The 25109-nt window shown below is 44.9% G+C and overlaps 1 protein-coding gene across 3 annotated transcripts; it reads left to right on the forward strand.

Moving 5' to 3' along the window:
• The first annotated feature begins 1274 nt into the window (after window positions 1–1274).
• Window positions 1275–23823, forward strand: POMK (protein O-mannose kinase). Of its 3 annotated transcripts, XM_047091936.1 has the most exons (6): window positions 1275–3140; window positions 4033–4184; window positions 6970–7038; window positions 7602–7698; window positions 9116–9418; window positions 22342–23823. In XM_047091936.1, exons 5-6 carry the CDS (start codon window positions 9137–9139, stop codon window positions 23110–23112), a joined length of 1053 nt encoding a protein of 350 aa, XP_046947892.1. In that variant the 5' UTR covers window positions 1275–3140; window positions 4033–4184; window positions 6970–7038; window positions 7602–7698; window positions 9116–9136; the 3' UTR covers window positions 23113–23823. The 3 variants fall into 3 exon arrangements, with proteins under 3 accessions (XP_046947892.1, XP_046947891.1, XP_046947893.1); XM_047091935.1 differs by lacking the exon at window positions 6970–7038 and having other exon boundaries at window positions 1275–4184; XM_047091937.1 differs by lacking the exons at window positions 4033–4184; window positions 6970–7038.
• Window positions 23824–25109: the final 1286 nt, after the last annotated feature.

Genomic DNA, 25109 nt, shown 5'->3' on the forward strand with positions numbered 1-25109 from the left:
GAGACCGGTGGGGCGCACCGGGGCTGGAATCCTGTCTGTGAGGGCCTCCAGGTGCGCGGCGGGAGGCGGACGCCAGGGGGCAGCCTCGCGCTCTCTCTGCCCCCTCTGGTTTCCGGCCGCGCAGGCGCAGGAGGCCGCGTGCCGGAGTGGGGGCCGCAGGTAGGCGCGGCGAGCGGGAAGTGGGGAGACGGGGAGGCGGGCGAGAGAGCGCGGGGAAGCCACGGGCCCGGGCGCGGCGTCCCGCTCGGACTCTAGAGAGACATGGGGCTGCGGGGCGGGCAGGCGCGGAGGGCAGAAGAGCTTCCTGCGGGGCCTGCGCTTGGCCGGCGGCGGCCGCGGCCCCAGCAGCGAGCAACTACCCTGCGGCCGAAAGTGGCACCTTTACGTGACGGACGCCTCCGCCCGGGTCGGGCTTGGGCTCCCGCTTGCGGGCTCCTGTGCTGCCTGGGGTCTTTCGTGCCGCCACTCCCTGGGGGCGGGGCTCCGTGTTAAGGGTATAGTCCAGTGCCGCCCGGTTTTTAAAGGCCGGCCCAGCCCTTTTGTTAGTAGTCTTGTCTTCTCCATCCTTTACCTTGGCTGTAGCACCTTTAGGTTAAGAAAGCACCCGGAACATTTAAAATAATTATTTTAAGGTGCCTCGTGTTCTACCGGCAAACTGAGATTCTATTCTCAATTTTTTTGGGTAACGCCAATTCGTTTTTCCTCTGGTTGAATTCAGTATTCAATCAATTGGTAAAAACTAATTTTGTTCCATTGCCTTCTTTTAAATAAGCTGTGATTGTAGAGCAGTGGTTTCCAGTTTTTTCTGTTACCAGCTTTTTCCTATCAATGTCAGAAATCCTTTGTGTCTAAACATTGCCTGAATTTCTCTTACCCAGCCGGCCCCACAATCTTTATTCCCTAACTTGCAAAACCAGCAGCAACTTTCAGTGTCATTTTGCTTATTTCAGGACAAAATTCCTTCAGCCATACAGCCTATCCACAGCCCTTGGCAGCCTACTCCAGAAATACTCCTTTCAAAGAAAAAAGGCCCATCAGGTGTTGGGGTGGGCTAAAGCTTTCTTTAAGAAATGGGCAGTCTTGGGGCACCTGGGTGACTCAGTCTGTTAAGTCAGTCTCTTGATTTTGGCTGGGGTCATGCTCTCTCGGTTCTCGGGTTTGGGCCCCGCATTGGGCTCTGCACGGACAGCAGGAGCCTGCTTAGGATTCTCTCTCTCCCTCTCTCTGCCCCTCCCCCCATCTGTCTTTCCCTCTCTCTCTCTCTCTCTCTCTCCAAAAAAAAAAAAAAAAAGTTTAAAAAAATACTAGAATATTTAAAAAAAAAAAAAGGAGAGAGATGGATAGGCAGCTTCACAGCATCCACCCTCAACCCCTGCAGTGACCATGCTATGTTCAATTCCTGAACCTTCAACACCTGAAGGTTGAAGGATTTAGGGGAAGAATGTGAGGCTGGAAAACTTGGCTCCTCCATGTACAGTTTAGTGACCTTGGCTAAGTCACTTCACCTCTGACTCAGTTCTCTTATCTGTTAAATGGGAATAGTAACAATTATATATGCCTCACAGAATTAGTGTGAGGTTGACATTGTGTAAAAGTTGAGTTTTTGGATGAGTCTTTTTGAGCATTCGGAAGTGGATGTGAGGACTTAGGGATAATTGAAAGACTATTGAAGCATATAACTAACTGCAGGGCCCATAAGAAATGCATTAAATGGTAACTGGGTAATGGTGATCTAAGGTAGATTAGAAAATATGAATTTCTACAGAATTTGTACCTGATGTTGGCACCCTTTGCATGGAAGTGAAGAAAGTGGTATGCCTCCAAAAGAAAAAATATGGTATAAGCTTCAGGCCCTATACAACTGAATCTACTACCAGTGGCGAGGTGGAATCAGTGGAAGGTTGTCGGCAAGGGGGTTTGCGAATTAAAAAGATGGTGAGTTCAAATTGGAGTTGGTGCTGGATGAGAGCATCAGAGGACAGGCACAAGAAGAGATGAAGAGCAGATTTGGTGGGACTGAGAAAGCAAAGAGGAGTCAGTGTGTGAGGCTGTGAAGACAAGGAATCCTGGGTGATCAGGTAGTCAGTGCATTTTTACTGAGTTCTTGGCTATTTTCCAGCTGCTGAGGATACGGGGGTGTGCAAAGCAGGCAGATAGTCCTCTGGGAACTCACAGTTGAGGAAAAAGGAACCCACATACTGGAGCCTGGACTTCTCAAGAGGGGCGCCTTCAAGGGTGGAGGAAAGCTCAGGGCCTGGAATGTGGGGTGCAAGGAGGGGTCTGGAAAGGCAGACAGGCTGGATCTCAGGGGACCTTATAGGAGTTTGGACTTTATCATGAGGACAGAGGAGGACTGTTAGATGGTTTTAAGCAAGGGGTGATCAGATTTGTGCTTTAGAAAGACCGCCCTGTGTATACCAGCAAGAAACTTCTGCACATGCAGGAGTGTGTACAACACTTGCTTTGCTAGTTGTGGAGTTGAATGTGGCAAACTCGAGCTTCATGTGTCTGTGTGGATAAACCTCATAAACTTAATATTGAGCTTTTAAAAGAGCAAGTTGCAAAGGGTATAGACAGTACAATACTACTTGTATGAAGCTCGTGAAAACATCCATATATTATGTTATTGTTTATAGGCACACTGGTGGTGAAAATAAAAAGCATGTGTGGGAATTATATACGTCAGTGGTTCTTGGACTCGAGCATGCCTCTGAATCACCTGGAAGACTTGTTAAAACACAGATTTCTGGGCTTCACTTCAGTTTCTGATGCAATCAGTCTGGAGTGAGGACTCAAGGACTCACATTTCTAGGTGATGCTGCTGCAGGTCCTGGGACCACAGTTTGAGAACTCTGATGTACATCAACTTGTGGATGGTGATTACTTCTTGGGAGGGAGAAGAATAGGACTGGGAGGGGTCCAAAGACGCCTCAACTGTATTTCTTTTTAAAAGATCTTCAAAAAAAAATATGATGCACTGTTACTTGACAAAGCTTGATGGGTGTTCATGATATTATTTTTTAGATTTTTGATGCTTTAAACATTTCAGGAAAGAAAAAATCCTGTTTGCTGTTTGGAAAATGGACTGGAAAAGAGAAAGAAGTGGGAGTCCATGTAGAAAACTGTTGGCAGAAGCCCAGGTAAGAGATACTAGAGGCTTAGACCAGGGTGGCGGTAATAAGAAGGGATTTGAGAGAGGTTTGGGTGATAGAACTGACTGTATGTGGTGACTGGTTGATTTAGAGGTCGGGGAAAGAGGGGACCAAGTCACTTGCTTTGTGACTGGAGCAAGTAGGTGGATTATGTGTCTGGCACTGTAAGGGAATCCTGGAGGAGGGGCATGCTGGTGACAAGAAAGAGATAGCTCAGTTATGGACATCCCCGGCCTTGAGGAGCCAGCTGAGTGAAGTGTAGGAGAAAGACCTAGGCCACCGTGGAGACTTGGCAACCAACGGCATCACCATGTCTGTGAATGAGACTACGTGGAGGGAATGTGTAGGATGGAAAGATGGTCTGTGACAGACCCAGAGGAATAGTGTCAGCTAGGGTAGGGCCCAGCCGGCTTCTGGTTGCCATTTGTATTTGTATGACCTGCAAGCTAAGAATGCTTTTTACCTAAAAATGTTGGGGGGAAAGGTCAAGAGAGGAATAATCTTTTGTGACACAACTATATGAAAACTACATGAAATTCAAACTTCATTGTCCATAAATGAAGTTTTATTCAAACACAGCCACACTCACTTGTTTATGTACTGTTGCAGGCTGCTTTCATACCCTGGTGACAGAGTTGAATGGCACGATAGAGAGCTTGTGGCCTCTTATCACTTTACACTGCTGCTTGGTGGGTCATAAGTCATGTGATGCCGTTGTCACTGGATTTCAACTTTTCGCTCCTAAACCTAAATATTTACTGTGTGGCCTTTTATAGAAAAAAGTGCTGATTCTTGACCTAAGGTCTAAGTTAAGACACACTTGGTCATTTTTTGAATGTTGTAAAAGAGAGATGGCAGCCGTTTTATCCATTTCTTTAAGAGCACCTTGTGAGAATCAGGTACTGGTGGAAGAAGCTCAAGAGACTGTGAGGCCTGAGTGGTCAAAGTCGTCATAGTTCCAGTTGAAATCCATGAAGACAGGAGGGGATGGGCCAGGGGGAAAGATGCGGGCCTGGAGTCTTTATGAGAAAGGTAAGCGAACATCCATCAGAACGCTGATGGGTGTAGCTGGAAAGACTGAGGGCAGGTTGAGCAGGTGGCATTGTTTCAAGAAAAGAAAGAGATTTGAGGCTGGAGCAATTCAGTAGAGCCGGTGTTTACTGGACACCTCTTAGTGACAACCAGGACATGCAAAGCAGCATTTTTTAAAATTATTATTAATTAGAAAGAACTACACTGGGTGGTAGAAGAGTCCCCTACTTCTAAGATTTTTTGCTTAGAGGAAGCAGTGTTGCTGTGCTGACCCTTGACATGCAGCCTCATGGGCTGGGTCACTGGAAGAATAAAGTTGTCATTTACTGAGATTCTGACCGCTAGAAACAGCGGATTTGTGGGGAAAGAGCAGACGTTGAGTTTGGGAAGTATTTCTGTTATCTTTTTTTTTTTTTAATAAATTATTATTTTTTTAATGTTTATTTTTGAGAGAGTGCAAGCAGGGGAGGGGCAGAGAGAGAGGGAGACAGAGGATCTGAAACTGATGTGGGGCTCAATATCATGAACGGAGAGATCATGACCTGAGCTGCAGTCAGACCCTTAACCGACTGAGCTATCCAGGCGCCCCGTTTTGTTATCTTTTTAAGTTGAAATATAATTCATATGCCATAAGTTGTTTTTAATTAATTAATTTATCTTTATTTTTGAAAGAGAGAGCATGAGTGGGGGGAGGGGCACAGAGAGAAGGAGACGCAGAATCTGAAGCCAACTCCAGGCTCTGAGCCATCAGCACAAAGCCTGACGTGGGGCTCGAACCTATGGACTTGTGAGATCATGACCTGAGCCAAAGTTGGACGCTTAAGCGACTGAACCACCCAACCGCCCCTAAAGTTTGCTTTTTAAAGTGTGTGGTTCAGTGATTTTTAGTATATTCACAAGGTTTTGCGACCATCACCACTAATTCCACAACATTTTCATCCACAAAAGTAATCCAGTGCCCATTAGCAGCCATTCCCCTTCCCCTTTCACTCAGCCCCTAGCAGTCACTAATCCACTTTCTGTCTCTATGGATGTGCCTGTTCTAGATATTTCATATCAGTAGAATCCTATGATATGTGATCTTTTGTGTCTGCATGTTTCATTTAGGATAAAGTTTTCCAGTTTTATCCATGTTGCAGCATGTATTAGTGCTTGATTTCTTTTTGTGGGTGAATCCTATTCCATGTTTGGATATATCAGATTTTTTGTCCATTTATCATGAGGGACTTTGGGTTATTTCCACTGTTTGGCTGTTATGAATAATGCTGCTGTGAACATTCACCTACAAGTGTTGGCATAAACGTATGTTTTCAGTTCTCTTGGGCATATACCGAGCAGCAGATTTGCATGGGGAACTCCATGTTTAACCTTTCGAGGAACTTCCAGACTATTTTCCACAGTGGCTGCATCATTTTATATTGCCACCATCACTGTAGGAGGGCTCCTATTTTCTCACAGCCTCCTCTGCACTCGTTCTTGTCTCTTTGATGACAGCCATTCTAGTGGATATGAGGTGGGTCTCATTGTGGTTTTGACTTGCATTTTCCTGAGGACTGTTACAGTTGAGCATCCTTTTGTGTGCCTATTTGCCATCTGATATCTCCTTTGGATAAATGTCTGTTCGAGTCCTTTGCCCGTTTCTAAATTGAGTCATTTATCTTTTTATTGTTGAGAAGAAATATTATTTTTGAATTGTCTGTCAGATGTTTAAGTGATGTCAAGGAGCCAAGGGTGGTGTTCTGAGAAGGCTGGGACTAGGGCTTTACAACTGGGAGCTGTCAGCAGGTGGGGACAGAGAGCCAGAGTCTGGATGAGGTCACAGAGCTTGAGGGAGAGGTCTGTCTGAGCCCTGAGCACTATAGCAGCTTAGAGTCAGAGGCAAAAGGAGCCCCCAGAGTGCACCTTCCTGGGAACCAAATAATAAAGGCATTTCAAGAAGGAGAGAGTGATCAGCCATTCCAGATGCCACTGAGCAGTCAAGAGAAAGAAGAGAAAGGGCTGAGGCCATAGGAATGAACTTGTCAGGTGTATTGACCCATTTCAGTGGATGTGACTGTGGAGCAGTGGAACATGGCATCTCAATCACAGGAAAAGAGAGTTATTTTTATAGAATTTTGGGGGTGAGGCGCCTGGGTGGCTCAGTCAGTTAAGCGTCTGACTTCGGCTTGGGTCATGATCTCACAGTTTGTGAGTTCGAGCCCCGGGTCCGGCTCTGTCCTGACAGCTCGGAGCCTGGAGCCTGCATCGGATTCTGTGTCTCCGTCTCTCTCTGTCCCTCCCCCAATTGTGCTCTGTCTCTATCAAAAATAAATTTTAAAAAATGTAAAAAAAAAAATTTAGAATTTGGGGGGTGGGTGGAGTTTAGGCAAAATTTAAAGGAAACAATGTTTTGATGGACTCAAAGTTAAGCAGGGCTGCCTGTAAAGATGTCAAGATCTGGTCCGGACTGCAAAGTGGACCCCAGAGTCTGGTTCCTGGGAGACCACAGGGTTCACATAGATGTTGAATGCCTTCTCCAGAAACTGCTCATGTGCAGTTCTGCACCCAGTTGGAAGCAGAGGTGGCTTCTCTGTATCAGAGAGACTTAGCTCCTCCAGGCAAGAGTGGGATGTTTCCCTGTTCTTGGTAGGACTTGGAGTGGCAAAATTTTTGATAGTGTGTGACTTTAGAGAGCAGAGTTTCTCAGTGAGTAAGAAAGCAGTCTTCATTCAAAGAAGGGAGTTGTTGATACTTTATACCTGTAGTGTGTCCTTAGGAGAAATGCTGCTTTCTATGAATTTTGCAGTTGGCTTGATCCATGTCTGGTGTTCCAGCTCTATGAATGGCAAGTGGATTTTACTTTCTCCAGGAGAAGGTATGAGAGAGCTGTCCCCTCTCAAGCTTCTGTTCTCAGTGTGAATCCTCAGAGAGGTCTTCTGGCCCGGCATCATCCAGGGAATTTCTTCTGTTATTCTCTGTCCTTGAAAGCTTATCACAATATCTGAGAAGCTTTTTTGTTTACTTGTTTATTGTCTGCCTTCTCCACTGGCTTCCCCCTAAGGTCCTAGAAGATAAGAACCACATCTGTTTTATTTACTCACAGATCCCCAGTGCCTAGAGTTGAGCTTATGGAAACGGCTTAATACATGTTGAGTGAATGAGAGGGCTGGAATTTAGTGATGGAGTAGAGGGAGTGGATTATTGGAACCAGATGCAGGACTCTGAGCTCACACCAGCTGGCAGGGCTTCACGATGGAAGCCAGGCTGTCGCAGGATTTCCCACGGCTGCCACTCCATCCTGGAGTTCAAGGGCCTGAGGGATACCTGGACCCTAGGAGGGCCCCTGAAGAAGGTGGACCATTTGAATTATTGCCATTTGTCTATGTGCAGAGTTGAAGTTTTTATTCAGCAAACCTCCTTTTTGGTACTTTGTGACAGAGTATTTTCAAACCAGTGCCTGGGGCCAACCAGAATGCTGAGTGACCCAGGTGTCTGGGTGGAAACCTGAGCTGGAGAAGGAAGACGCCTGTGGAAGGTAACTGTTCATGTCACAGTCATTTCAGACATAGGAAGCACAGAGTCAATTCTGTCACTAGTGTTCCCCATGCATCCCAGTACTGATTTTTTTTTTAAAGTTTATTTATTTTTGAGAGAGAGAGAGACAGACAGACAGAACGTGAGCTGGGGAGGGGCAGAGAGGGAGGGAGACACAGAATCCAAAGCAGGCTCCAGGCTCTGAGCTCTCAACACAGAGCCTGACATGGGGCCCGAACTCACAAACCATGAGATCATGACCTGAGCTGAAGTTGGATGCTCTACCAACTGAGCCACCCAGGTACCCCTTTCCCAGTACTGATATTAAGCGAGCACACTGTTATGGCCATCTCCTGTGTCAGAGTACTGACATGCTTCCGCTCTGATTCTGAAACAGCTTCTGCCTCAAACATTCTTGAGTGTCAAGCATCTGATGTCCAGGGTCCTTCCATCCCTCTCCCTTGCCAACCCCTCTGCCATCCAACAACTAGGCAGTAATGCTCCACTGCGGGCCTCACACCAGCTCTGATGCTAGAGCTGAATTGGTGAGTGTCCAGCCTTCCTGGCAGTTACTTGGTGCAAGGATCACCACCATCATTCCAGCTTGTGTGCTCATCAGCTCTTACCCCGCAGCACTGCCAGAGCCTTTTACCTGGTCTCCCAGCCTCCATCTGTTCCACCCCAAACACATCTTTCACACCTAGCCTTGCTTGTTAAAGACGCTAGGGAGCAGGACACCTGGGTGGCTCACTCATTTAAGCATCCGACTCTTGGTTTTGGCTCAGGTCATGATCTTATGGTTTGTGAGTTTGAGCCCCGTGTCTGGCTCTGCACTGACAGCATGGAACCTGCTTGGGATTCTCTCTCTCTCTGCCCCTCCCTTGCTCTCTCTCATAAATAAATAAACTTTAATTAAAAAAAAAAATCCTTAAAAAAATTTTTAAGGAGCTTTCTAGCACCTTCCAGGGAATATCCCAGCTCCTTAGCTGGGTTCAGGAGACCCTCAGTATCCAGCCCCTACCCCTACCCCATCTCCTCTCTGGCTCCTCTCCTTTGTCCATCTTCTGCCCTGGCCCCGCTAGACTAACAAAAGCAGTTTTCTTTCATTTTACTAATTATTCATTAAATATCTATTTAGTGCAAATTGCTGTGGGAGAAACAAAGACACCTTCCTTTTAGTTGAATCTAGAGTGGATGAACCCAGACGTTAGTTTGTAATAAAAAGACAGTGATCTCGAAAACAGCTGACATTGAGCATTCTGTACCTTCTTTAATCCTCACAAAGATGATAAAGCATGCAAGATCCTTGGGCATAAGAGGCATGAGAGGCTGTGTTGTCCTTAACCCCTTGTCACCCAAACACCTTAATGGACGTAAAAATTGACTGGTATTATTTCTTGTTTCATTTTATAATTCAGGAAATTACAGGGGATAACAGTATGGAAAAGAAAGCCCAGGACAGCAGAAAAGGTGCCCCCCACAGAGCAGTGCCCCCAGCTGTGGGGCTGCTCTTCTCCATGGCCCTCATGAACACGCTTCTCTACTTCTGCCTTGATTGGTTTTTCATCTCCCGTCCACGCTCTGCTCCCAGCTCTGCTCACTGTCCCCACGGACACTTCAGAATGGGACAGATGAAAAACTGTTCACCGTGGCTGTCCTGCGAGGAGCTGAGGACCGAAGTGAGGCAGTTGAAGCGTGTTGGAGAAGGAGCTGTGAAGAGAGTGAGTTCTGGGTTACAGCTGAGTGTTATTGGGGTGGTGTTTCGGGATAGCAGCTTGGCACGATGTGTTAAGAGCCATCAAAATACCTTTGGCCCAGTGATCTTGCATCTGGGACTTTATCCAAATAATCCATTGGAAGGAAAAAAGCTAAATGCATAAAGGAGATTTTGCTTTGTTATTTATAGCAATAGAAAACCAGAAATAATAACTGTAAGGGACTAGTTAATTATGGTCCATCCACTTGATAGAATGTTCTGCAGCCATTAAGTGTAGTTAGGAATCTCGTGTGAAAAAAACATATGATGAGAAGGAAAAAAATGCAACATGCAAAATTGCACAATACATGATTTTCAACTGCAAAATTAATGTATTTATGTAGAAAATATAGAAATTACAGAAATTGTGCTATAGTGAAGGATTATGAGCAATTTTTTTCATTCTACTTTTCAAACTCTGTCATGGTACTATATTGATGTTTTAAAAATTTTTTGTTTATTTTTTTTAAGTTTATTTATTTTGAGAGAGAGAGCAAGAGAGCAGGGGTGGGGCAGAGAGGGAGGGAGAGAAAGATTCACAAGTGGGCTCCATGCTCATTGTGGAGCCCCACACGGGGCTTGAACTCAAGAACCATGAGATCATGACTTGAGCTGAGATCAAGAGTCAGACACTTAACCAACTGAGCCAGCAAGGTACCCCTAAAGTTTTTTTATTAAAAAAATTTTTTTTTGTTTGTTTTTAATGTTTATTTATTTTTGAGAGAAAGAGAAAGAGCACGCGCATGAGCGGGGAAGGGGCAGAGAGAGAAGGAGACACAGAATCCAAAGCAGGCTCCAGGCTCTGAGCTCTCAGCACAGAGCTCGACATGGGGCCTGAACTCACAAACTATGAGATCATGACCTGAGCTGAAGTCGGACACAGCCTGCCAGCTGATGTCTGGGGTACATAGGGTTTGGTGGGACTGGGAGGACCGTTGGAGCAGTTTGAATAGAGGGACAAGGTGGTGTGTGTGTGTGTGTGTGCGTGCGTGCGTGTGCATGCACACTTTCACACGTGAGTACAGAAGAGACCGAGGTGTGGGCTAGGGTGGAAGATTGGCTAGGTCTTGCAGGGGAGAGATGTCACCGCTTGACAAGGGTGTTAGCAGTAAATGTAGTGAAAAATCTGTGGATTCTGGTCATGTTTGAAAAGTAGAGCCAGTAGGATTTCCCAGTAGATCAGTTGTGGAGTGTAAGAGAGGGGGACTTTGTGTGCTGTCTCCCTTCTCATCCTGCGTTCTGCTCACACTGGCTCATTCCTGGTCTCCAAACAACCAGGCGTGTTCCGTCTTGGGGCCTCTGCTGGTACCCACCTTTTTTACTGGGACACGTTTTCCTCAAATATCCATACAGCTCACTCTCAGATCATTCTGAACACCCAGAGTAACGAGCCTCTGGCCCTCTTCCCTTGCCCTGCTCTGTCTTCATAGCACATGACAAGGATCTTGGCTCAGGCAACAGGAAGAATAGGGTTACCATTACCTGAAAGGGGAGGGCCGGAAGAACAGAGTTTCTGTGTGTGTGAGGTGAACATGTTAAGGCCCTCTAGATGCCCACGTGGAGACACAGATGGTTGGAAGAACAAGTCTCACATTTGGGTCAGGGGCAGGGGGTGGGAATATAAATTTGGGATGGTGCTGAAAGGATGTGAAGAAACCACCAGGGAGGGATGTGTGTAGAGAAGAGGACTTACAGCCAGTTGATTTCTGTCTCCTTCAAAGAGGTGACTTTGAGGGGCTGGCTGCCCACTTGTTTCCATGTTACTGCTCAGACCATTTTTTGTATCTTTTTCAGAATTGCTCTTGGCCTTGAAGGATATATTTCTGGGTAGGTAGCTTTGATGGTGGCAAATCGTTGTTTGAGGACGGATTGGAGTTTAGGGAACCTCTACAAATCATGCCCATCCAAGTATGGGGTTTAATAATAAGGACAGTAACTCTGATTAATGCAGTTTTGTTTATTAAAGTGAAGTATGATGGGGGCATCTGGGTGGCTCAGTCAGTTAAGCATCCAACTCTTTATTTCAGCTCAGGTCATCATCTCAGTTTGTGGGTTTGAGCCCTGTGTGGGGCTCTGTGCTGACAGCGCAGAGCCTGCTTGGGATTCTCTCTCTCCCTTTCTCTCTGCCCCTCCCCAGCTTGTGTTCTCTCTCTCTCTCTCAAAGTAAATAAACATTAAAAAAAAAAATGAGGTATGACTGAAAGGCAATTACATTGTTTTTGTGTGTCTTTGGCTGAAATTTGCCCTCAGGGCAAAAGTATTTTGTGCGCTGGATGTTAGCTCCATCAGTGAGGAGTCTTGTCTGTCTTGTGCCCTTGAACCCCAGGGTCTTTATGAGTCCCAGCACAGGTTGGCCTTTCACTGCCACCACAGGGGCACTGAATTGAACGACTCCTTGCACTAATGTGTTTCCCATCGCTGCTACCAGCTCCTTTCCATGTGGGCACCCCTCCTCACTGACACCCCAAGCTGGGAGGCGTAAGCTTCTCAAATAGGAATTTCTGTAACCAGAGTTCTTGCATCACGCTCGCTGACCTCCTCCTCCTCTCCTAGCACCCTTGCTTCAGTAATTCTTCAGTATCATCAGGACCTCCAGGGTGTTGATCCCATGACAGTTTCACTTTCTGTCTTCACTCCCCTATGTCACCCAGCAGCAGAGCCTCTGTGGATGTTACCCTCAGTGTCACTCTCATGCAGACTCATGCAACAGCCCCTCCACCTCTCTCTCCATTGTGCCTGGTGGAAGAGTCCCAAACCCGGTGACCCCAGCTGTGCACCTGCATCTGAGCAGTTGCCCTGGACAAAGTCGCACAGCCTTGGGATTTAATGCATGACCACAAACCTCAGCCGTGCAGTCAGCACAGCCCAGCAGCCCTACTCTGTTCCCTCGGCAACTTTTCCTTCCCCTGCCTCAACTAATGATCTTGCTGCATGAGTTGTTATGAAAACAGAATCTTCCCAAAGGGAATTTCTTCATCCTCTACCGCCAGACCTGTAAGCCCTCCAGCTCAGGTGTTGTGACTTCTCGTGACTTCTCATGACGTCCTTCACTGGAGCTCTCCACTCTTTCCTGCTCCCTCAGTCTTCTGCACTCTGAGGGTCATCCTGGCTGGCCTGCAGACACGCACGCTTTGGCAACGGAAATCCCTTTCCCAGATTCCCTGTTCCTTGGAAGCGCCGTGCATGCTCTCCTTCCTCTGTAGCGAAAATGCTAGAGCTCTGGCCCCACTTCTCTTCTTGTCTTCTGCCAGGATGGCTTCCAAACACCCCTTCTCCAGGGAACCGCCCTTATCCCGACACCTGCAAACCCCAGGTTGGACATTTCTCTGTCTTCTCTCGCTTTATTTTTTGTGCAGCCTTTGATCCAGTTGACTCCTCTGTCCTTGCAACCCTGGCTGTCTGTGCTACCACCTCTTCATGGTTTTCCTGCTCTCTCACCGGCCATTCCTAATGACTTCCCTTTGCTGGTTTCTGTTCCCTGTCTTGCCCCCTGGTTCTCAATCAGAAGCGATTTTGTTCCTCCAGGGGACATTAGGCAACAGGTAGAGACACGTTTGTGGTTGTCACATCCTGGGAGGAAGGGGGAGTGGTGCTCCTGGCATCCAGCGGGTAGAGGCCAGGGAGGCTGCTAAACTTTCCACAACGCACAGGACAGCCTCACCCTAACAAATAGTTAATTACCTGGCCCAACTGTCTGTAGTGCTGAGGTTAACAAACATCATTCCTCTTAGTTGCTTCCTGGATCCTCTTCTTTTGCCTTCTTTAGATATAGTCTTAAGTGATTGAATCTAGTGCCATTGCTTAAAGACATTTTGTGTTCTTGGGACTCCCAAATTTTTATCTCTAGCCTGTAGCTCTCCCTAAGCCACATTTGTATATTCAACTACTTACTTATTTGATATCTCTGCTTGGTGGTCTGTTGAGCATCTAAGTGTCCTGAGGATGGAACTCTTGATAATTTCCCCTCTGAGTCCCGCTCTCCCAGCCTCCCCTATGTAGGTCAACACCACCACTTCCTTCCCACCTCCTTGCTGGAGCCCAAACCTGGAAGTCATCTTGGATCCTCTCCATCACTCCCCCTCAACTAAGCCAAGAGCAAGTTCCATCAGTTATATTTTCAAAACAGGCCCCAAACTTGTTTGATGATCTCCCTGGCCCCTGACCCATTCTAGCTGTCACCATTAGTTGTTGCCTTGGCCCGACCTGCTTTTGCCGGTCATGATGCCCCAAGCATACTTGTCTTCCTTTTTTTGAGAAAGAGAGTGATGCAAGTGAGTGAGGAGCAGAGAGAGAGAATCCCATGAGGGGCAGAGAGAGAGAGGGAGAGAGAAGCAGGGCTCACCTGAAGTGGGGCTTGTGTTTTGCCCGAAGTGGTACTGTTGTTCACCCCACGCGGGGCTCAAGCTCACCCAGAGTGGGGCTCCACTGTGTGCCTAACGACTGAGCCACCCAGGTGGCAGGCATAGTTGTCTTCTAAACACAGCTCAGATCATGCTACACTTGCAGGGCTTCCCTTTCCCCTTAGGGGGAAAAGCCGCACCTCTTACCACAATCTGCCACCTTCTTCCTCATCTGGACCCAGCTCACCTCCTAAACTCACCCCAGATGGGTCCCTCACCCTGCCTTACAGTCACCTTTGCCCTTTCTTTTGTCCCTTGATCACACATGCCCTTTCTCATCTCAGGGCCTCTGCAGTGCCTTCCTCTACGTCAGACACAGTGAGCTCCCCCTCCATCATCCAGTTATCAGCTTCTGGGTCACACAGGGGTCACTTCTCAAGAGGGGTTCCCAACACCCGTCTTCAACCCCCCCCCCCATTACTCATCTGGCTTCCATTTTGTTGTCTCGTAAAGGTAAGCTCCTTGCAGGCATGAAGGTGTGTCCTCTGCCTCTAGCGCAGGGCTTGCTTTATAGAACACATTTTAGGAGCTAGAAGACAAAGGCTCTTTAGCTGATTCCTCATAAAATAAAACACTGGTTTAGCTTTGATGGTTTCTTCAATATACAGACATGCAGCCAACCTCGTCTTTCCCCAGACTGTGTTTTTGGTTTGTGTTTGGGATTGCCTGGAGCAGTGTGCAACTTTGCCCCTGAAAGGCAGATTGACTTGTTGCTTTTTCTTCTCTGATTTTCTTTAATTATAAAAGCAGTACATTCAAATATTCAGAAGGAGGTGAAACACAAAGTAAATTTCCCTTCTACGTCTTGGATTCCCCATCTCTGATCTTATTCTCTGGAGATAACAGTGAGAGATTCATCTCTTTTAGATTTTTTTTTTTTTTTTTTTGGTAAATTTTATTTCATGTGTATTTTTTAAGTTTTTACTTTTTTATTAAATTTTTTTAAATTTTTATTTGAGAGAGAAAGAGAGCGCCCAGAAGCAGGGGAGACAGGCAGAGGGAGGGAGAGACAGAAACAGAGAGAGATCTCAAGAGAGAGAATCGCAAACAGGCTCCACTCTCAGTGCAGAGCCCAACTTGGAGCTTGATCCTATGACCCTGGGATCATGATCTGAGCTGAAATCAAGAGTTGGACACAGGCCCCCCTTCAATTAAGTTTTTAATTTTAATTCTAGTACAGTTACCATACTATCCCTTTTAGATTTTTTTTTTTTTAATTTACGAGAGAAAGAAAACATGAGTTGTGGAGAGGGGGCAGAGAGAGAGAGAGAGAGAGAGAGAGAGAGAGAATCTTAAGCAGGCTTCATGATGAACACAGAGCCTGACATGGGGCTCAATCCTACAACCTGAGGGCATGACCTGAGCCAAAATCAAGAGTCGGACACTCAACCAACTGAGCCACCCAGGCACCTCTCCCTTCTAGATTTTTATTTATTTGTTTGCTTATTTTTAAATAAATTTTAAGACATATTTTATTTTTGAGAGAGAGTGTGCAAGTGTGCTCTATGAAGGGCAGAGGGGGAGACAGAGAATCTCCAGCAGGCTCTATGCTGTTAGCACAGAACCCTGGGCAGGGCTTGAACTCACGAACCATGAGATCATGACCTGAACTGAAATCAAGAATCGAGTGTTTAACCAACTGAACCATCCAGTGCCTGCATTTTTGATTTTTAAACCCAAGATTACATTAAAAGAATGAGATACATACTCTGTCAGCCATCTCAAAGACAGAAATACCCACATCTTAAGGGCCTGTGCATTTTCTGAAACAGATTTGGTGCAACAGTACTCGTGAGAGAGAAGAAAGATTACAGTGGAACCAATTCTTCCATAAGGCAGAAGGTCCTGCCATATTGCTGTGGATAACGAAAGCATGATTCAGGTCACATCCTGTTTTGAACAGGGGTGAGCAGAAGGTGGTATAACCTCATGTGTCATTCCGTGTGCCCAGCCCATGATGTTGACTTTATGAGATCACAGATCACTGTTAGAGTCTTTACAGCTGCATGTTTTTCCTTTAAAATTAAAATACAGTACAGGGATGCCTGGGTGACTCGCTTAAGTGTCCAATGCTTGATTTCAGCTCAGGTCATGATCTCATGGGTTCTGACAGCATAGAGCCTGCTTGGGATTCTGTCTCTCTTACTCTCTCTCTCTGCTCCTCCCTGACTCATTCTCTCTTTCAAAATAAATTTTAAAAATATAATACATTAAAAAGCCATAAAATTTGGGTTGGATCCTTTTAGAAGAAAGAATTTGATTCTCTTAAAATTACTCTGTAGTCCTCTAGTTTTCTGTAACATTTAGAAGGATGTTATGTGATCTATTTTTAATACTTCAGGCTGAAAAACAGGTGTTACATGAATTGTATACTTAAAAGTATGAAATAACAGTGTCCACTTCTCAGTCCCTTTTGCAGGGTCCACCTCCTCATCCCCCTTAACCTTGGATCCTTCTTCCTCTATGTTCAGTCCCTGAATGACTTCATCCAGCCTCTTACATTTATCTGCACAAAGACCTCTGCCCTGAACTCTCTAGATTTTTCTATACAGCTGCCTACCCCACATCCATCTCCACTTGGATGTTAGAAAGGCTTCTCACATTGACTGTGTCCCAGACCATCCCCCCAGCCTGCTTTTCCTTTATTCTTCCCCAATGTGGTTAATGACAACTCCGTTAGCCCAGTTGCTCAGGACACACACCTGGGAAGAAGCATCCTTCACATGTTTCTTTCTCTCACATCCATGTTTAGTCCATCAGCACGTCCTATTGTCTCTGCACTCAGAAGAGATCCAGAATTTGGCCAGTCTTCAGACTTCTCTGCCTGTCTCCCTCCCCCCATTCAAGCCACCATCATCTTGTACCTGGATTATTTCAGTAGCCTCTCAAGTGGGCTCTGTGCTTCCACACTTGTCCGTCTCTCAGCCCTTCACAACCAGAATACTGCCATTAAATTCTAAGTAGCATCTCTCCTCTGCTCAGAATTCTCCAATGGCTCTCTCTCTCATTTAAGTAAAAGCCAGAGTCCTTTCACCAAGTTAAGGGTTTTATGAGGTCTGCACCCTTTTTCAACCTTATTCCTACTCCGTTCCCCTTTGCTTATTCCTCTCCAGCCACTCTGGCCTTGCTGATATGGCAGCCTGTGGGCATGCTGCCACCCCAGGGCTTTTGCCTTTGCTGTTCTTTCTGTCTGGGCCATGGTTACCCCAGATAGCACATGGCTCATGCCTCTACCTCCTTCAGGTTCTTGCTCAAATGTCACCCCAGTGAGAGCTTCTCTAACCCTATTTAAAATTGAAAACCTTCCCACGGGGCGCCTGGGTGGCGCAGTCGGTTAAGCGTCCGACTTCAGCCAGGTCACGATCTCGCGGTGCATGAGTTCGAGCCCCGCGTCGGGCTCTGGGCTGATGGCTCAGAGCCTGGAGCCTGTTTCTGATTCTGTGTCTCCCTCTCTCTCTGCCCCTCCCCCGTTCATGCTCTGTCTCTCTCTGTCCCAAAAATAAATAAACGTTGAAAAAAAAAAAATTAAAAAAAAAAAAAATTGAAAACCTTCCCTGCTTAATTTTTCTTCAGAGCACATTTTACCCTCCAGTATACTTTATACATGTCCTGTTTATTTTCTTTATTATCTGCCTCCTACATTAGAATGTGAATTTCATAGAGGCAGGGATTTATATCAGTTTTTTTATTAACCCAAATATTTGTTAAATTTACGAAGACACAATAGTTATTTTTTTACTACAAAAGACCGCATAAAGTAAACTAATTATTTTCTAAAATTTATCCTTTACATTTGTAATAAAGGATCACAAGAGCTCCTAGAAATTAATAAGCACAAAACAACCCCATAGAAAATTGGATATAGGACAATGAACATACTTTCTGCAGAAGACCTACAGAAATGTCAACAATGATTAAAAAGTGCTCAGTCTCATTAGTAATCAGGGAGATATAAATTGGGACAGTAAAATGTTTTTCATTTTTCAGATTGGTACATGTTAGCAAGATTGATAATATCTAGTGTGATTAAGGCTGTAGAACCTAAGATTCACTCATACACAACGAGAGTGCCTGCTGGCACAGACTTTGGAGGGTCGTGTTGGCCATCCATATTCCTCATTCAGTCACCTGTCTACTTACCCAGCTTATAGAAATGCTTGAGACATGCACAGAGTTATGAATATAGGGCTATTTATTGTAGAATTGTTGTTAATAAGAAAAAAAGGGAAATAATTTAAATGCCCATCAAGTCTTTAAAATAGATCACATAAAACCATGTTAAAGATTATAGAGCTGCATGGAAGAAGGAACTAATTCATCTGACTACATCCATTACAGATTTCATGAGTCTTTATTATATTACACTTTAGTTTTAAAGAAATGATCATCTGAAAAATCTCACTGAAAATACACTAGCATAGGTAGTGTACCCATACTGTGAAATATTGTGCAGCTTTAAAAAGAATGACCTTGGGGCGCCTGGGTGGCACAGTTGGTTAAGCATCCGACTTCAGCCAGGTCACGATCTCGCGGTCCGTGAGTTCGAGCCCCGCGTCAGGCTCTGGGCTGATGGCTCAGAGCCTGGAGCCTGTTTCCGATTCTGTGTCTCCCTCTCTCTCTGCCCCTCCCCCCGTTCATGCTCTGTCTCTCCCTGTCCCAAAAATAAATAAAATTTGAAAAAAAAAAATTAAAAATAAATAAATAAATAAATAAATAAATAAAAAGAATGACCTTTAGGGGAAACTGGGTGGCTCTGTCAGATAAGTGTCTGACTTTGGTTCAGGTCATGATCTCATGGTTTGTGAGTTTGAGCCCCATGTTGGGCTCTGTGCTAACAGCTCAGAGTCTGGAGCCTACTTCATCATCTGTGTCTCTCTCTTTTCTCTGTCCCTCCCCTTCTCATGCTCTGTCCCTCTCTCTCTCTCAGAAGTAAACATTAAAAAAAAAATGACCTTTAGAAAGAATATATATACAGGAAAGTGTAAGGTATTAGTTATGTGAAAAAAAACAAGTTGCAATATGACATGTATGTTATACTCTTATTTTGTGTCACTGTAAACTCAAATGCTATTTATAAAGTATGCATTAACACGTATACACACATAAAGAAATGGCTGTGAGGTTACCAGCCAACCAGTTAACAAGTTTCCTTTGGGTGAGTAATAGTAGGGGAAGGAAATCTCCTTCTGTTTTTGAATTTTTACCAAGAAGAGTATTCTTGATTAATTTTATAATTTAAAAAAAAGGTAAAACTGCTCTCTCTAAATAAGAGAATTTTAGAAAGTGTAATAAAGCAACTCAATTAGATACTGCTAAGAAATGATTTTTTTTATATAAAATTTTTTTAGTGTCTATTTTTGAGAGAGAGAAACAGCACAAAGGGGGGAACAGGCAGAGAGAAAGAGAGGGAGACGCAGAATCTGAAGCAGGCTCCAGGCTCCAAGCTGTCAGCACAGAGTCTGACACAGGGCTCCAACCCATGAACTGCAAGATTATGACCTAGGCCGAAGTCGGCAGTCAACCGAGTGAGCCACCCAGGCGCCCTGCTAAGAAATGATTCTTAAACAATCCCTGACCTGCGGATATTTAACTTGGAAGGTTTCAGATATTTGTGAGTGATTCCAAAGACTTTCATTTATCTGAGGCACAAAAATTCAATGTAAACAAGGGTTTAGGAGGAAGTCATAAGGCCTGTGTTTGAGCTTCTTCCAACATTTATTTATTTACTTATTTAATGTTTATTTTTGAGAGAGGGAGAGAGCATGAGCAGGGTAGGGGCAGAGAGAGAGGGAGACACAGAATCCAAAGCAGGCTCCAGGCTCTGAACTGTCAGCACAGAGCCCATTGTGGGGCTCAAACTCATGAACCGTGAGATCATGACCTGAGCTGAAGTTGGACAGTCAACTGACTGAGCCACCCAAGCACCCTACCATTTATTATTGAATAATGTATGAATAAATTGTAGCAGCTTCCCTAAAGTGATCACTGTTTTTATGTGAAAAATGAGCCTAAGATACCAAGGCGTCTGCTGGAGTTGGTGGTCACCATGAGGAGATAGGTCTAAGGAACTGAAGGCCCTCAACAAAAAATAAGATTTTTATATTGGAGTCAAGTGTCGAGTTCAGTGTTGATGCAGGTCTATGGAGAGAATGTGTTCCATGTCAAAAAATATATATATGAATAAAATATATATATGAATAAATATATGTATTCATGAAACTTTTAGTGAATTTAGCAGCCAGAGCAAAATAGCTTTTGAAAAATTCAAATATAGTTAACATATGGTGTTATACTAGTTTTCAGTATACAAGTAAAATGGCTTTTTAATAGAAATTATGATCCAGGGGCACCTGGGTGCCTCAGTCGGTTAAGTGTCCAGCTGTGGCTCAGGGCATGATCTTGTAGTTTGCAGGTTCCAGCCTGGCATCAGGCTCTCTGCTGTCAGCATAGAGCCCACTTCGGATCTTCTGTCCCCCTCTTTCTCTGCTTCTTCCCCACTCAACACTGTCTTTCTTTCCCAGAAATAAATGAACATTAAAAAAAAAAAAACTGTGGGGGCATCTGGGTAACTCAGTCGGTTAAGCGTCCAACTTCAGCTCAGGTCATGATCTCGTGGTCTGTTGAGTTCGAGCCCTGTGTTGGGCTCTGTGCTGACAGCTTGGAGCCTGGAGCCTGCTTTGGATTCTGTGTCTCCCTCCCCCTCTTCCCTTCCCCCACACACTCTCTGTTCTCTCTCTGTCTCTCAGAGATGAATAAATGTTAAAAATAATAATAAGAAGAAGAAGAAATAATAAAAATTGTGATCCATAGTGAAATTTCTCAATTTTGAGTTTTTGAAAAGGTCTTGAAAGATTTCTTTTTATTTATTTATTTTTTAAGTTTTATTTATTTTGAGAGAGAGAAAATCCCAGGTAGGTTCTGTGCTGTCAGTGCAGAGCCCGATGCAGGCTTGAACTCTCAAACCGTGAGATCATTACCTGTGCTGAAATCAATAGTAGGGCGCTTAACTGACTGAGCCACCCAGGTGCCCTGAAAGATTTCTCTGTAAATATTAAGGGTCAACTGTCGGTACCTGGGTTTTTCCATTAATGAACCTCTCTTTTCAGATCCCAAAGAAATCTTCACAGGTCTCTAACTCACCTCCATTTGATATATTTTTGAGTTCTTTTTAAAAATGTTGTTAAATATGAAAGTCATGTATATTCATTCTAGAAAAGTTGGAAAATACTGTGACTCATAAAGGAAAAAAATCGCCCAGGATCTTAGCATGTGAAGAGAACTGAAACAGCCTATTTCCTTTGATTTCCATGTAATTTTGACTTGTTTTATGCAGTTAGAACAACATAAATGAAATTTTGTATCCTTTTTCATTTGTGACATTACTTTTATCTGTGAAAACTCTCTCAATATGTGCATTTTGCTGACCCCATCGTCTTCTTTTGAGTGGTCTACCATTACTGAACTACTCCCCATTTTTTGATGGACGGATAAGTTCCAGTTTATGCTTTTATAAGTAGTGCCAGATTTTTATTCCTAGAGATTTGTTCTATCTCAGATTACTTCCTTAGATAGATTTTAGATTTGATGTTAAAGGCACTTGATAAATCATGCTCCAGATTGGTTTCGAAAACCGTAAGCTTTGTTTTAAAGAGTAAGTAGAAGCACAGAGAAACAGCCCGCTAGCAGCAGAAGCAGCCTGGGGCAGCCATCTCCCTACTTCTGAGCCCGTTTTCTCTTGTGCAGGCTTCTGCCTTCCCTTTGGGGATTTAAGCAGAAGATCAGAGGTTCTTAATGACAGTACTTCCCACAAGCCTTTCCTGGCTAATAAAATGGAGAACCGAGGCTTCCTGTGCAGTTGTTCCCCTGTTGGCCACACCAGGATGGGCAGCTCTAGTGTCTGCATGTGTTTCAGCTTCTGCTGTTACAGTTGAAGTAACACAAAACCACACGCCACGTAAAATTGTTTTCCTTACCTAAAACTGTTTCTGTGGTTTGCTATACTACCTTGAAAAATGAACAAGTAATATTGTGATGCGTGAGGTGCTGGCCAGGTGGACTCCCCACTTTTCCAGTCTTCTCCCCTGGTCCTCCCCATCTTCAGCCCTTTCTGCTGCAGGAATTTGGACCTGGTCATTTTGCCACTCCGTGCCTTTATACAGCAGCCCCCTCTTCTGGGAGTGCACTTCCCATTCTCCACATCCACCCTGCAAGCCCCAGTCATCCTTCAGCCCAACTCCCAGGAACCTTCCAACACCCTCTCCAGATGGCCCTCAGCACCCTAAGCAGAGTCCCTCCTGGGCCTGCCCTAGGCCTTCTGCACTGGGTGCCTGTGTTTGCTTAGCAGTGAGTCTTTGTGACCAGGCTGAGAGCCACTCTAGGACTAGGTTTGTCTGCCTAGTTTCTACCTTCTCTGCACCTGTGGGGTTGGTTTCCTGCTCACTAACACAGGTGATGGTTTCAGGTTTGATTGTCTCTGGCTTGGTTTCAGGTCTTTCTGTCTGAGTGGAAGGAACGAAAAGTCGCGCTCTCACGGCTCACCAGTCTGGAGATGAAAGATGATTTCCTGCATGGGCTGCGGATGCTGAAAACCCTGCAGAGTAAACATGTTGTCACCTTGCTTGGATACTGTGAGGAGGACAACACTATTCTTACCGAATATCACCCCTTAGGTTCCTTGAGCAATCTGGAAGAAACGCTCAATCTTTCCAAGTACCACAGTGTGAACACGTGGCAGCACAGGCTGCAGCTGGCCATGAATTATGTGGCCATCATCCACTACCTGCACCACAGCCCCCTGGGTACCCTGGTCATGTGCGATTCCAGTGACCTGCTCAAGACCTTGTCCCAGTATCTGCTGACAAGCAACTTCAGCATTGTGGTAAACGACCTGGACGCCTTGCCCCTGGTGAACCACAGCTCAAGGATGTTTGTGAAGTGTGGCCACAGGGAGCTTCACGGGGACTTTGTGGCTCCAGAGCAGCTGTGGCCCTATGGAGAAGACATGCCTTTTGACGATGATCTCATGCCGTCATATGATGAGAAGATCGACATCTGGAAGATTCCAGATGTCTCTAGTTTCCTTTTGGGGCACGTTGAAGGAAGTGATATGGTCCGATTTCATTTGTTTGATATTCATAAGGCGTGTAAGAGCCAGACTCCTGCAGAAAGACCCACTGCTCGGGAAATTCTAGACACTTATGAGAAGGTTTTGAATCTGCTCAGAGAAACTGTGATGTCCCAGACAAGAGAAATGCTATGAAAACCATTCAGTCAGTGAAGAATGGGTTTCAAAGAATAAATGGAATCATTATAGCAATTCTTACTCTAATGGTGAGTTTTTTGCTGTTCAGTGTGTGGTTCTTCCTCTGTATCCACATCCACATGCACGTGTGAGCGTTGCTTATCCCCTGGTGGGACCTGGGCAGATGCCTCACCTTCTCACACTGATCACTCCTGCTGAACTTGAGAAGCAGTGGATCTAGCCATATCTGAAGGAGGTAACAAAAATGTCACCACATAGGGGCTTCACCTGCCCTAATTACTGAATTTGTAAACTTGTAAGAAACATATAAAGAAAAGATCCGTAAATGGCAGGATATGAAAGAAATGTACAGTGGTTTTCCAAAGAAGTTTTTTTCCTCATTTTTTTAGATAACAGTCAACATTACCAGGGTCATGGGAGTATTTGTGGCCTGTCAACATCACATGGTGTTGATGAGGCCATCTTTACTGTTTTAAATGATTGTTTAAATGTTTAATGAATGTGAAGCTCTTGTGCCATCCTCTTTCCAAAAATCTAAAGGAGAACTATGATAGCTTGCTCTTTGAAATTTTGAATGGACAAGGAATATTTAGAACAAGTATGAGGGAAATTGTATTTATGTTACTGCCTTGGATGGTGTTTGTGAAATTCCTATTTACCTTCCAGCTAGGTTTTCTGTGTCCAAAATAAATTATTGTGAACAGTTTACATCAACAGTGTCACTCATTACTGGAAAGTGTCAAATCCTTCCACTTGAGTTGCATGATGGCTAAAGAAAGTTCTTTCTTCGTCACTGTCATCTTCCTTTGTAGGGGATAATGGATTTGGTGTGTATTAATCATCACTAATAAGATGGTTAAAGCTGACATTGAGGGACAAAGATGCCCTGCAGCAGATGCTGCTTTCCCTTGAACTTGAGCAGGTGTCAGGATCACTAGACTCACAGGAAGCTGTGTCTCACCCTAGAGTCTCTGACTCAGTAGGTCTGGGGCAGAGTCTGAGACTCTGTATTTCTAACTGGTTCCCAGATGATGTTGGTGCTGCTGGTCTTGGGACTACATTTTGAGAACCACTGCCCTTAATTGTTAGGGAGGGCACCACAGCAGTAGGATAGGGTAGTACAATCAGTATTATGTCCTGTTCTACCACCTGTGGGGCTCAGTGGGTCATGTGCTTGATCAGAGAATGTGCTTGCCTAGAAGATTTTAACTGTCACTTTTTGTTATGAAGACTCCCACAACCAACTAGAATGGCTGTGATCGAGGGGATGGACAATAACAAGTGTCGACGAGGATGTGGAGAATTAGAACACTCGTACGTTGCTGGTAGAAGTGTAATGTGGTGCAGCTGCCTGCAGAACAGTCTGGCAGTTCCTATGACCCAGCAATTCCACTCAAGACAATTACCCAAGACAATTGAAAATATGTCTACAAAAAATACTGTACATGAACATTCATAGCAATGCTCATAATAGACAAAAGATGGAAATAACCCAAATGTTCATCTACTGGTGAATGGATAAAGATGTTACCAGGACACCTGGGTGGCTCAGTCAATTAAGTGTCTGACTCTTGATTTCGGCTCAGGTCATGATTTCACTGTGAGTTTGGGACCTGCAGCGGGCTCTGTGCTGACAGCACGGAGGCTGCTTGGGATTCTCTCTCTCTCCCTCTCTGCCCTTCCTCTGCTCGCTTTCTACCGCTCTCTTTCAAAAATAAATAAAGCAACCTTAAAAAAGAAGAAGATGATACCATACAATAAGATATTATTCAGCCATAAAAAGGAATGAAGTATTTACTGATATATGTTCCAACATGGATGAACCTTGGAAACATTTTAATTGAAAGAAGCTGGTCACAAAAGACCACATGTTGTATGCTTCCATTTATATGAAATGTCCAGAGCAGACACATGCATACAAATAGAAAGTAGATTAGTGGTTGCCAGGAGCTGGCGGGGTTCGGGATGAAGAATGGGGAACACTTGCTATTGGG

Source organism: Lynx rufus, unplaced genomic scaffold (genome assembly GCF_022079265.1).
Source record: "Lynx rufus isolate CCGP_SWC_20201006 ecotype Redwood Valley unplaced genomic scaffold, mLynRuf1.p SCAF_3, whole genome shotgun sequence".
NCBI classification, from domain to species: Eukaryota; Metazoa; Chordata; class Mammalia; order Carnivora; family Felidae; genus Lynx; species Lynx rufus.

Bases quoted from the DNA above. Each gene is read 5' to 3' on its own strand.
- POMK (XM_047091935.1), top strand. From the start codon at position 9,137: ATGGAAAAGAAAGCCCAGGACAGCAGAAAAGGTGCCCCCCACAGAGCA. The intron at 9,419-22,341 runs GTGAGTTCTGGG...GCTTGGTTTCAG, and splicing joins GAGAAGGAGCTGTGAAGAGA to GTCTTTCTGTCTGAGTGGAA.